This window comes from Rhincodon typus, chromosome 5, assembly GCF_021869965.1.
Source record: "Rhincodon typus isolate 14 chromosome 5, sRhiTyp1.1, whole genome shotgun sequence".
In the NCBI taxonomy this organism is placed as follows: Eukaryota; Metazoa; Chordata; class Chondrichthyes; order Orectolobiformes; family Rhincodontidae; genus Rhincodon; species Rhincodon typus.
Genome location: NC_063336.1, coordinates 43,388,707 through 43,400,749, shown reverse-complemented (window position 1 = coordinate 43,400,749; position 12,043 = coordinate 43,388,707). Strand labels below are relative to the sequence as shown.

The 12,043-nt window shown below is 36.6% G+C and overlaps 1 protein-coding gene across 1 annotated transcript in view; it reads left to right on the top strand.

The window, feature by feature from the left end:
• The window catches only part of zgc:172323 (uncharacterized protein LOC564165 homolog), a 36,102-nt gene that overhangs the window by 15,123 nt on the left and 8,936 nt on the right, over nucleotides 1–12,043 (top strand). The window contains exons 5-7 of the mRNA XM_020516481.2: nucleotides 4,506–4,601; nucleotides 5,248–5,382; nucleotides 9,277–9,387. Coding sequence (XP_020372070.1) covers nucleotides 4,506–4,601; nucleotides 5,248–5,382; nucleotides 9,277–9,387 — 342 coding nt within the window. The remainder of the gene's footprint in view (nucleotides 1–4,505; nucleotides 4,602–5,247; nucleotides 5,383–9,276; nucleotides 9,388–12,043) is intronic.

Sequence of the window (12,043 nt, the reverse complement as noted above, 5' to 3'; positions counted from 1 at the left end):
GATGGTGCCAGCTAGCGGTGGGAACCAGCTGTACAGCTGATTGCTTAGAAGTGTTCTCTGAGCCCTACAAGTTCCGATGGGCTCCCGATCCAATCATTTGCTTTCTGAAATGGTCGCTATTGTTCTCTCTTGTGTTACTTCGCGGTAACGATCTGATCATTGGCAGAAGGATTTGAGAAGTGATCATTAGAATACTCAACGCCCAGAGTATATGTGGAAGTGAGGGGGACTCAGTAGCTGGAAGGGCGAGAGAGACAAAAATCTTCATGGCATTTATAAAGTCGTTTGGAAATGTCACCTACAGGGCCATGAATCAAGAACTACAAAGAGGAATACAGCCGGATACTTCCCGTTCTTGTCCAGGGAGCACATAAAGGGCCAGATAGTCTTCTTCTATGCAACAAATTTTCAGTTTCTACATTCCACAAGCACCAAATCAGCAACCAGCTATTTTGTTCGGCAATGTTGGTTGAGTGATAAATAGAACTCCCCCACTCAACTTCAAACAGTGCTATCAAATCTTATCCATCCCCCAAAGAATGCAGGTGGGGACCTCAGTTTTAATATTGTCTGAAAAACAGTCTAATATTTGCAAAATAGCAAAAAATAAACTAACTGTATTACAGCAAAACCCATCACAAATCCCAGTACATCACCCAACCCTACTCTTTCCCAATCTCCATATTTAACATCTACTGAATTTTCTACTACCAAACTAAATTAATTTTATACTATATGTTCTTAGCTAACTAGATATTTTACAAAATGTGAGGACAACATCTAATTCTTAAAAATACATTTTGAATTTTAAAAATGAGACAATGAATTGAGACAAGGGAGAGCAGTTTAAAACTAAAACCAATATGGGGCATGTGTTTGAATCAGAATATTGCAACTCAGTTACATCTTGAGGTAAATCCTAGGATCCTAAAAGAAGTAGTTACAGAGATAATGGATGCATAGGTTGTAATTTTCAAAAACATCCTTGGGTCCTGGAGAAGTACAAGAATTGGAAAACTGCTAATGTGACATCCCTGTTCACAAATGGAAGTAAAAAGCAGGTATCTATCAGCTGATTAGCCTAACATCTATTATTGGAAAAGTTTTGGAATCCATTATAAGGAAGTAATAGCAGAAGATTTGGAAAATTGTAATCTGAACAAGCAGAGAAATCATGGCTTCATGAAAAGGGAACCAGTTTTATTAATTTTGAGGAAATTTCAACTAAAGTGGATAGAGGGAAACCAGTAGATGTGTTGTATTTGAATTTCCAGAAGGCATTCTCAAGGTACTGCACAAAAGATTGAGTAATAAGTGCCCACAGTGTTGGAGATAGTACAAAAGCATGGATAGAGAATTGGCTAATGGGCAGGAAACAATGAGTGGGGATAAGGGGTTCTTTTTCAGGTCAGTGTTCTGCAGCCGGTGGGGTTCCACAGGGATCAGTACTGGAACGGCAACTGTTTACAATATAAAAGGACTTGGAAGAAGGAAGTGAATGTACTGTACCCAAATTTTCAGATGACACAAAAATAGAGGGAAATATATGTTGTGAAAGGGATACAGGCAGTTTAGAGAGATAAATTGATAGGTTAAGTAAGTGGGCAAAAATTGGGCAATGGCGTATAAAATGGAAAAATGTGAAGTTCATTTTGGAAGGGAGAACAGAAGAACAGAATATTATTTTAATAGGGTGAAAATGCAGAAAGCTGCAACACAAAGGGACTTAGGGGTACTAATGCACAAAGTACGGAAAGCTAGCACAGGTGCAGCAGCTAATCAAGAAGGCAAATGGAATGTTGGCCCTTATTTTAAGGTGGTTGAGGTATAAGAGTAAGTAAGACTTCCTTACTCTGTACAAGATGCTGGTGAGTGACCCTCCACATCCAGAGGACTATTAACAGTTCTGGTCCCCTTATTTAAGGAAATATATCATTTTATTGGAGGCAGTTCAGAGAAGGCTCAAGGATGATGTCTGGTCTGGAGGGATTGTCTTATAAGCATATACGAAACAGGTTGGTACTCTACTCACTAGAGTTTGGAAGAATGAGAGGTGATCTTATTGAAACATATAGAGTTCTTAGAGGCTTGACAGGATAAATGCTGAGAGGACATTTCCCTTCGTGGGAGTCTAGGACCAAAGGCCATAGTCAGAGAACAAACTGATGCCAATTTAATACTTGAGATGATGAGGAATTTGTTCCTTCAGAGGGTTCAGTCCCTTTGGAAATCCTTACCACAGACAGCTGTGGGGGCAGTGTCCATGTGCATATTTAAGGCTGAAATTGATAAGACTGGTCAATGAAGGAAACAAGGCTTACAGGGAAAGGGCAGGAAATGACCCTGTTGAATGGCTGACCAGGCTCAAGGGCCTGTTCCTATTTCTTATTGTCTTATGATCTTAATCATTGATTCAATTAGAAAAGTAAAATAACTGCATTTTTGGATAGAATAGATTTAGAAACTGATTTTGAATTTAAATCTCAATTCAAGCTAAGATTGAATTACGAAATTTAATTCAATTTGATTGGATAAACAAACCAATTTAAACTGACGTCAAAATAATTTGGGGAATATAAATTAATATTAATGAATGAATATTTTCACTGAAGCATTAAGATTACAGTTAAGCACAAATTGAGGATAACAGTTTGAACTAAAACATTACAAAAGGAATTTGAAGTTTATATAGAATGGCAACTGCTGGATATTCAGGAAAAGAGACTAGATCACTGATTTATTTAATCCAAATGTTTCATTCATCAGATATGGTAAGACCCAAATACACATTTCAGAAGCTAGAAAATAACCTGAATTTAAAAAGTGCTAGTGATTCGTAGCTAATGGTACATGTTGCAATATTGTAATAGAGAAAATGTGGCAGCTAATTTGCACACAAAGGACTCACAAATAACTGATAATAGCTGTGAGTGCTAGGAGTTCCGAGGAATGAATTCCGGCTGGGACAACTCGAAGAATTCTGGGTTCTGATTGAAGGGTCACTGGTCTGGAAACATTAACTGTTTCACTCCCCACAGATGCTGCCAGGCCTGCTGAGGCTCTCCAGCAATGTCTGTTTTTGTGTTTCAGATCTCTTCCATCTGCAGTCCTTTGTTTTAGTTTACATTATTTTTATTTATATATATGCGTGTGTATTTCCCTTGCTCTTCTACAGATAGTATTAACAGTTACAACCTCTTCTCTGTAACACCGCACATCAAACAACGTGGCTCATCCTCAGTACTTATTAGCTTAGGTGGCATTAGTCTCTAGAATGGAATTTGAAATCATGCCCTTCGGATGTAAAATGGGAAGCTACCAGTGAGTCAAAGTAGCACTTTAGCCTTAAGTGGAAACATATTTGAAATATTCAACATAATCAACATTTTAAATTGAAACATAGGAAGAGTTGGCCATTCAAGCTGTCGAGCCTGTTCCATCACTTAATCCAATCATTCAAACAGAGGGAAAAAAAATCTTACTTTAGGAAAAGTGCACGACGAATTGAACAAAGTTTAGAACTGATCAACATAATTATACAATTTTATATCTTAAGCATTATCACTGTTAGAACTATAATTTGAGAATTTCCTATGGACTAGAATTCAAATGTGCATTATGAAAAAAGGGAATATTTAGAAAAAGAAAAAATTGGAAATCCAACTGCGTGTAATAGGATTTTGGAAAGTCTTCACTTGGAGCACATTCTGGCCTCATGAGATCAATTCTGGGGTGAAGGTTATCCTATGAGAAACTGAGATGGGCATACATTCTACAGTTTAGAAGAAGTGTGACCTTGCCAAAAATAATATAACTGTAGTTTCAGTAAAAAGCTTTGTGTAGGTAAGGATTCACATCATTCATTAACTAAAGTTGGGGATTTTATTAACGTAGTTTATATTGCAGGCATTTTATTGTAAAAAGGGACTAACAATGGACAGTATAAATGCAACAATATATACTGACAAGAATGAATGAAGTATTACAATCTAACTTTTGTATTACTAAAAAAGGTATACAAGTGACAAACCATTAGAACATGGTCATTCATACAAACGAACAGAAACTTTGAGAAATTTCTGAAGGGTCTCGACCTGAAACATCAGTTTTCCTGCTCCTCTGATGCTGCTTCGCCTGCTGTGTTCATCCAGCTCTGCACCTTGTTATCTCAGATTCTCCAGCATCAGCAGTTCCTACTATCTCTGCATTGAAATATTCACATTTCAAACTGTAATAAATATGTTTATGGGAAAAATAGGGGCTGATTTTCTGTGAACCTTCTCTGACCCATCAGCCATAACTTCAGTGGAAGAGCTTTTTGCTGTTTTTCTGGCATTTTCACAGCTCTTCCATCAAAGTGACAGAAAATTAATAGATGACACAATGCCATTTATATTCAGCTTTACTGTCTTTACATAATGTAATGATGACATGCACAGCAATTACTATTCTTTTTTAATTCCTATTGTATCTATCATAAGTAATAGAATTTACAATTACTATAGGATGTAGATGCTGCCACAACAGCACGAATGGACCTTGAAAAGCAGCTGGAGAACCTTGAAGTTGAACTGGAATTCCTCCAGAGAGTGCACAAAGAGGTATAGTTTCATATTCAAAACAACATAAATCTGATTTATAAACCTCACGTTCATGTCTATTTTGAAATATGTAGTTATAAGGGAGGAAGAATTGAACAAAAACAAGTACAAAGTTAAAGATTATGTAGAGCGTGGCATATACAGTATTGTAACAGTATCGGTCAATTCAAATGTTTTAGTTCGTCAAACGTACAATACTGAATAGAACATAGAACATAGAACAGTATTGCACAGGAACAGGCTCCTTGGCTCACGATGTTGTGCCAAACATGACACCAAATTAAATTAATCCCTTCTGCCTGCCTTGGTCCATGCCTTGCATATATTCCTCTATTCCTTGCACATGGAAATACATACAAAAATAAATACTTGCATGAACATGCAGATGAGTAACAGCAGGGTATATTAAAATATTGTCTTACTTTTGATGAATTATTTATCCCATTGACAAGGTTATATTGAAAATTTTGTTTAAAAACCTATTATTGTGCATAATTATAGAGAAAATTATAGAGTCGATAAGTGTCAAAGTACTAATAAAGAATTGTGTTTTTACTCTATGCCTTTTTAATTATGATGCATGCTATTATTAACATGAATTACAATTGGTGAAATTATGATTTTGTATTATTTATCTTTTAAATAGGAAATTGAGGAACTAATGAAACAGATCCAAAATGTTATTGCCAGTGTTGATATGACATACACAATTCCAGATCTGGCTACTGCACTTAAAGATATTCAACTTCAGTATGAAGACATATCAGCAAAGAATTTGCAGGTGAGGTGGTTTAAAAACATTTGAGATATTTTCTGTTTCGTAAATAGTTTTGATCTGTTCTACATGCAGTATTTGTATGAGACTTAGTGAATACGTACACTGGAACACAATTTTCACAGATAGGGGATGAACTTTTTTTCAGGTATAAATTAGTTCTGCTTTAACTTTCACTAATTTAAGAACTGCTTGAATAACAAGTGATGAGAAGAAAAGGATGCTTGTATTTTACATAGCACTTTTCCTGATCTCAGGATATCCCAATGCACTTTACAACAGTGGAAGTTCTTTTGAAGTGTGGTCACTGTTGTAATGTTGAAGATGAGACAACCAATTTGTGGACAGCAAGGTGTGCAAATGAGGATGTGGCAATGACTAGGAAGTCCATATTAGTGGCTGAGGTTGATTGAGAGATTAAAAAAAAATCAAAGACTTACTTTCATATGGTGCTGGTCAATAAAAATCAGGAACAGAAAGCAACCACATATGTAGGACTTTTGACAGCAGATTCCTACACCTGACCACCTCTTGATTACTTTGAAGAGCCGCTGATGAAAAGTTTGCAAGAATCTTTCCATCTGCGATATTTTGCAGCCGAATCCGATACATTATACTACAATATTCTGGAAAGGAAATATGCATAACGTCCTGCTTCAATTGATCTTTATTGTCCATTCAGGGTTGCAGGTGGTACACAGCATTGCAGCAGCTGGCACAGCTCATCATCTGCATTATGCTGATCTAGATTCTGAGAAGGCAAATTTCCTTATCATTTCCAGGTAAATTTGCTAGGGTATTTAGAAGTTATTTATGGCATGTTGGCAAGTGTGGCCAAACATGCATTACTGATTCAGTCATTAAAGTGATTTAGTTTACAGGCAGAAGCTGTGGCTGAGATACTAATCTGAGGAAGAAGATGCTGTGAAAGTCATAGTGAAAGAAGAGGTAATTTAGGCAGCAGATAAGCAACCTGGACTGGACAAGGGAAGTAAGGGTGGAATTTGCAGAAGTAGTATCTTCCAATCCTCCTTAGATAAACGGGTGTTGGCACATAACTGGACAATTGCAAATGTTACAGCCTTGTTTAAAGAAAAGGTTTAAGAATAATATCAGCAATTGCAGACGAGTCAGTTTAACGTCAGTGATGGGAAAGCTTTTAGAAATGATAATCTGAGACAAATTAACAAGCAGTCTGTTGGACAAAGGAATACTAACTAAGCCGAGTGGAGATGTGTCAATGGCAAATCGATGTTTAACTAATTTGATTGAGTTTATGATGAAGTGATAGAGAGGAATGATGAATGTAATGTGATATGTGTATATGGACTTCCAAGAAGTATTGTATAAAGTACTACACAATATGCTTGTCAGCAAAATTAAAGTCCATGAAATAAAACAGAAAGTAGCAGCATGGGTACAAATTGGTTGATGACAGAAAACAGAGAGTAAGGGTGAATGAATGTTTCTCAGACTGGAAGTCATAAACTGGGATCGCACAGAGGTTGTATAATGACCCCTGTTTTTTCCCAATATTTATTCATAAGATAGTCTTCATTATGTGGTTCATGACTTTAAAAAAATTGCTGATAACACCATTACTTGGGAGGATTGTGAGCCATTAGGGGGATAGCTATAGACTTAAAGAGGACACAGACAGGCTAATGTTATGGACAAACATGTGACAGAAGAAATTTAATCCAGAGAAGTATCAAATGATATTTTTGGAAGAATAAATAGAAACATCATAAAATAAACATTACAAAGGCATGCAAGAACTGAGGATCTGAGGTAAATGTGCATGAATCAATGATGCTGACAAGGCAGATTGAGAAAGTGTTTCATAAGGTGAATGGGACCCTGGGCTTTATAAATAGAGACAGAGAGTACAAAAACAATGAAGTTATACCCAACCTGTATAACACATGTGCTCAGCCTCAACCAAAGTATTGTGTCCAATTCTGGGCATCACATAAGAAGGATGAGGAGGCTTTGGATAAAGTGCCAAAAGAATTTAAGTGCATGGTTCGAAGAATGAGGAACTTCAAATATGAAGATAGAGTGGAAAAGCTGTTCTCCTCAGAGACCAGAGGTTTAGAGTAGATTTAATGGAGGAGTCCAATCTCATGAAGGTTCTAGGGCGAAACTCTTCCTGTTAGCAGAAGTGTCAAGGACCAGAGGCCACTAACTTAAGGTGATTGACCAAAGAACACAAGGCGAAATATTCCATCTGTAACAAGTGGTTAGTATCTAGGATGCACTGCTTGGGAATCTCCTGAAGGCAGGTTGAATTGTGGCTTTCTAAAGGGGACTGGATAATTATCTGAAGAGAAAACAGTGTTGGGCTACAAGTGAGACTAGCTCCTTGCAGAGAGCTGATTTGGACATGAAGGTCAAATGGCCTCCTCAGCTTTAATCGTTCCACAATTCTATGGTTCAATGACCTACAAATTATTTGGCAAACCTTTTCTTTATTGCTGTATCATCATATGCTGAAACTAAGATTTTGAAGAAATTTCCAGCAGCCTCATAAGTCAATTATTCATATCACATTTCTTTGTCCACAAATACTGCCAGGTCTGCTGAGTATTCCGGCTCTTTCTTTTTTATTTAAGAAGATAGGCAGAGTACTATAACCAACCATTCAAACTGAATAGCTTCTGGATACATTCATGCATAATTAATACTGGTAATACATTGCCAATTTAATGGATGCAAGACTGAACCCGGATTAAATTGTTGTATGGAATGGGAATACTAAACTGCAGAAGGACATCAACTTCTTGGTTGAAGGTGATGTATGATGTGTGTGACTGCTGGACTATCTGATTGAATTGTTAGAATTTAGTGGTGTAAGTGAATCAAAGTTATAAGGTAGTTCTTAGTCAATTTCCCTCAGTGTGATCAACATAGATATCCAAATCAGTAAAAAAAAGGATTCAGAAAAATATAAATTAGAAAAATTTCATTTAGAAAAATGATTTAGTGATACAAGTCAACCATATTTACTTAGACAGCATTTAACAAAGTGATGCTATGGCTTTCATAAATTCATGTTCATCAGGACAGTTAATAGATCATTGTCCAAAATAATTTCCCTTGCTATTCCTGCTCTCCTCAAAATGTTATGTTTCAGTTATTTACTTACCACATTTATTTAAATTAGAATACAAAATACAGGTATTATTAATAATCTGGTAAATTAAATTTAATCAATGAAGAATGCTGCTGTGTTTGAGAAAGGAAGCAATCTCTGTCCCTTTCAATCTTTGACAGTTATATTGAAGAAACGTTGTTAGAGTAAATCTGTGGGACGCTTATACTTAAAATCAATCCCTTGCCTTATCTGACCAAGACGTTGTTGTACACTATCAGGAGGTGCAAAGCGGAGAACGTTCCATTCTGCAGCATTATCATTCCTGACCTTGAGGAACACAATAAACCATCTGGTTCTATTCATGCGAGTACAGTTACTTGTCAGGCTACTGACAGAGAGTTTGAATATACCTTTGTATTCCATTTGTTCAATGCACGCTCAAGGTCTTTCTTGGTGGTGTGCTTTGCTATTGTGTATGTTGAAAGACTGCGTGTAAAGATGAAAAGTATGAAATAAAATTGTGAAAACATCTTTTTTTTTTAACAATAAAAGCAATAGAATACCTTTTTGATTAGGTGGCCATGCCATCAGGTGACAGGCTGCTCATCACTTTGGAGTAACTGAGTGTTTATCATCTGGTTATTTTTTTGTTGAGTCTAGAAATTGTCATACAATATTTGACCACTGATTTTGACTAATAAATAAGAAGAATGTTGATGGTGAATATACCCATACTATATTGCTTTGTTAGCCTTTATTTACAAACTATCCTTAACAATTAATATTTACTATGTTTCTCCAAGGAAATGGATGAATGGTATAAAAGCAAATTTGTTGATCTGAATCACACATCTGCTAAACGCATAGAAAATATGCGAATCACAAGACAGCAGCTTGCAGACTGTAAGCGGAATGTAAGTAGTCCTCATCCTAACATGGCGCTGTCCCTCCATTTATTGAGAAAATAAAATAAATTTTTGTTGCATGAAAACTACAGTTTGAACTTATCAATTATATGTGAACTGTCCCCCAATTAGACAATAAAAGATTATTTTTAGAGATTTTGGAAAAGTTGAGCTACCATGGATTCAATCTGTCACTAGAGTGGTGGTGGCTTTAACCTGAGGGTTACCACACCTCAGGTGAGGGGCAAGGTTGTGAAAGTGGGACATCCATGGTAACCTCAGCCAGTGCAGGAATTGAATTTGCACTTTTGATGTCACTCTGCATTGCAAACCAACTGTCCAGCTAACCAACCCCCCTTATTAGAGAATATTGCTGCACAATGATCTAATAAGTTAGAGTTTATGGAGTTAAAGTTAAGAGCCATGATTCACCTACGGAAAGGACATAATTTGTGTTGGTAGTGGGGTCTTGTGGGACCTTACCTCATATTGCTTCTGTTAGTGAAAGTCCACCAGAACAAATTGCCCACTGAAGGGCCTCAATTAGAGACCAGGCAGAAAGCTTGTCTGTGACCATTCCCATCTTGAATTTCATCAGGTGGATATGCGAGTGTGCAAATCTCCCAGACCCTGAAGCCCAGTTCCACTGCTCCAAACTTGCTGCTGGGCAGGAGGGCGGTGAGCGTCAAATTCTGCCCATAGTTTTAGTTCCTGCTGTATTAAACCAAAGGTAAATCACAGGATCAGTCACTGATAGTTCCTAAATTCCTTCTCTCAATTGTTTACAAAATAAGTAAATTGTTTTTATATAACACCTTTCATGGCTTCATTACATTGTAAAAGTAATTTACAATAAGTGAAGCACTTACGAAATGCAGTTGCTGTTGTTTTATCCAATAACTTGCAATGTCTTTAACAAAGTAAAACAACATAACGTGCTTCACAGGAGCACTATCAAAGTCTAGTACTGAGTCACATACGATATACAAGGACATGTTTTGTCAAAGAGATATGCTTCAAGGAGTTCTTAAAGAATGAAAAAGAGATGAAGAGGCTTATGATTAAATTCCAAAGCTGGTTGATGAATATTGGGAAACATAAGAAGCTGAAATTAGAATAATACAAAGAGCTGGAGCAGCTTTCAAAAATAGAGAAAGGTGAAGCCTGGAAGGAATTTGAAAACAAAAATGAGAACATTGAAATGTTGAAGTTGATCGTTGCCAGATCAAGGTTCAAAGCGAGTCAGGATTGAAGGTGAAGGTTTAATATGAATTAGGATATGGCAGCAGAGCATTAAATAAGCTCAATTTTATGAAAGGTAGGATGTTGGCTAGAAGAGTGGTGAAATACTTGATTTTAGAGCAATGAAGGCATATTTGAGGTCTACAGAGCACAAAAGCCACAGGGATGACATAAATAATACTGCAGAACTGGAAGGGATTAGAAGTCAAGAGGTTAGAAGCAAAGCTCAGCACCAAATAGGATACCAATATGGACTAAAATGAACAAATTTGTACATGTTAAGATTCTACAAATAACAATTGAATAAATAATCAGGTTATTTATTTAATTCATGGGATATAAGCATTGTTAGCATGCTTAGCATTTTCTATTGCCTATCCCTGATTGCTATTGAGAAGGTCATGGTGTGAACTGCCTTCTTTGAACTGTTGCTTGCCGAGTGGTGAAAGTACTCCCATAATGACTTTTCTAAAGTGGTTTGGTACATTTAAATGGCTTGCTGAGTCATTTGAGAAGACAGTTCTTTCACATCTGGAGTCATATACGTGCCAAACCAGGTAAGGACATCAGATTTCCATCCTTAAGAACATTAATGAATTGAAGATGTTCTAAAGAGGGATCACTGGACTCGAAACACAAATTCTGTCCTTTTTCACAGATGCTGTCAGACCTGCTGAGATTTTCCAGCAATTTCACTTATTACAACAATCTGGTAATGACATGTTAAAAAAAATTGAAATGAACTTTTCTTTACTACTTAAATTTTCATGAGCTGAATTTAAATTCCCTCACAGACATGGAGGAATTAAAATGCATCATTCTAAATCAATTGTTCAGTCACCTTTGTGGCTGTCCAGCAACATCCTCACTGCACTACTGGATCCCTAATGATGCTGGATGAAATGTAACCAGAATCCCACCTCTCAGGGATATCTGCTGAATGATTCAAAATGGAAAGACTGCCCCTCACCCAGCAGCCAAAGTAGCTGGCTCAAAATTTCAGCTAAGAAATGATGTTGCCTATTAATCTAATGTGCTAGAGCCCAGTAGAGTTTGAACCAATTAAAGTGGATATTGCATGGACTTTACCTGGAAGTCTTACAGTATCAGTCAATCTACAGTCTTTTCCTGAAAGTTTACATATCCTAGCTACCCCAAAGAAAATCAGATTAGTTCAGCTCATAACATGACTACAGGCTAACAAGGATTTTCTTTTAAAATAAGATCAGAAATACTGAATATTATTGTATTCTGTTTATCTGGGTTTCTAAAGTTATCTTGTTTGGACATTGACCCAACACTGTCAGATCCATCTCTTTGAAGCAAAACCCTTTGATGGTAGATGTTCATTTCTTCTGTGTTTGGAAATCAGAAATTCTCGTTCACTGCAATGAGGAGAAGGATGCCAGAATCACAGTACTTA